At 65.0% G+C, this 692-nt stretch overlaps 1 protein-coding gene across 1 annotated transcript in view; it reads right to left on the reverse strand.

The window, feature by feature from the left end:
• LOC119592132 (splicing factor 3B subunit 4-like) overlaps window positions 1-692 on the reverse strand; it is a gene marked incomplete in the record, with an annotated part of 4,413 nt that overhangs the window by 187 nt on the left and 3,534 nt on the right. Inside the window, 1 exon segment of the mRNA XM_037940951.1 lies at window positions 1-692. Within this exon segment, the coding sequence (XP_037796879.1) occupies window positions 1-692 (692 nt within the window).

Genomic DNA, 692 nt, shown 5'->3' on the forward strand with positions numbered 1-692 from the left:
CCCATCCCTGGGGGAGGAGGTCCACTTGGCCCACTTGACACAGGCACTCCAGGTGGAGGGGGTCGCATACCAGGTCGTGGAGGAGGACCAGGTGGCATCGGGCCACCTGTTGGAGGTGGGCCTGGGGGAAGAGGGGGCCCACCCCGCATGGGAGGTCCCATTCCTGGCATAGGTGGAGGTCCATGAGGGCCTCGAGGTGGATAGGGTGGCCTTCCAAAGGGTGGACGTCCAGGAGGACCTCCAGGAGGAGGTGGTCTCCAGCCAGGTGGAGGTGGACGCATACCTGGAGGAGGAGGCATGCCTGGTGGGCCATGTCTTGGTGGAGGCATTCCTGGGGGAGGAGGCATCCCAGGCCCTCCCTGCCAGGGTGGAGGTGGCATGCCAGGCCGGGGAGGATACCCATAGGGAGGCACTGGACCGGAATTTCCTGTGTTCCCACCTGATACTGGAGGAGGACCTGAAGGAGGAAGGGGTGGTTGTCCTGGGAGGGGAGGCTTGGAGGGGGGTGGGGGCATAGGGGGTAATGGTGGGGCAGACCCTGGTGGTGGAGGTACTGATGTGGTGGGAGGTGCATTGGGTAGGGGTGGCACAGATGCTGACGTGCCAGGTGGGGGAGGCACAGGTGGTGGAGGGGGCACAAGCATACCTGGGGGTGGCACTGACATTCCAGGTGGTGCACTTGAGGTCACCCC

Source organism: Penaeus monodon, chromosome 29 (genome assembly GCF_015228065.2).
Source record: "Penaeus monodon isolate SGIC_2016 chromosome 29, NSTDA_Pmon_1, whole genome shotgun sequence".
In the NCBI taxonomy this organism is placed as follows: Eukaryota; Metazoa; Arthropoda; class Malacostraca; order Decapoda; family Penaeidae; genus Penaeus; species Penaeus monodon.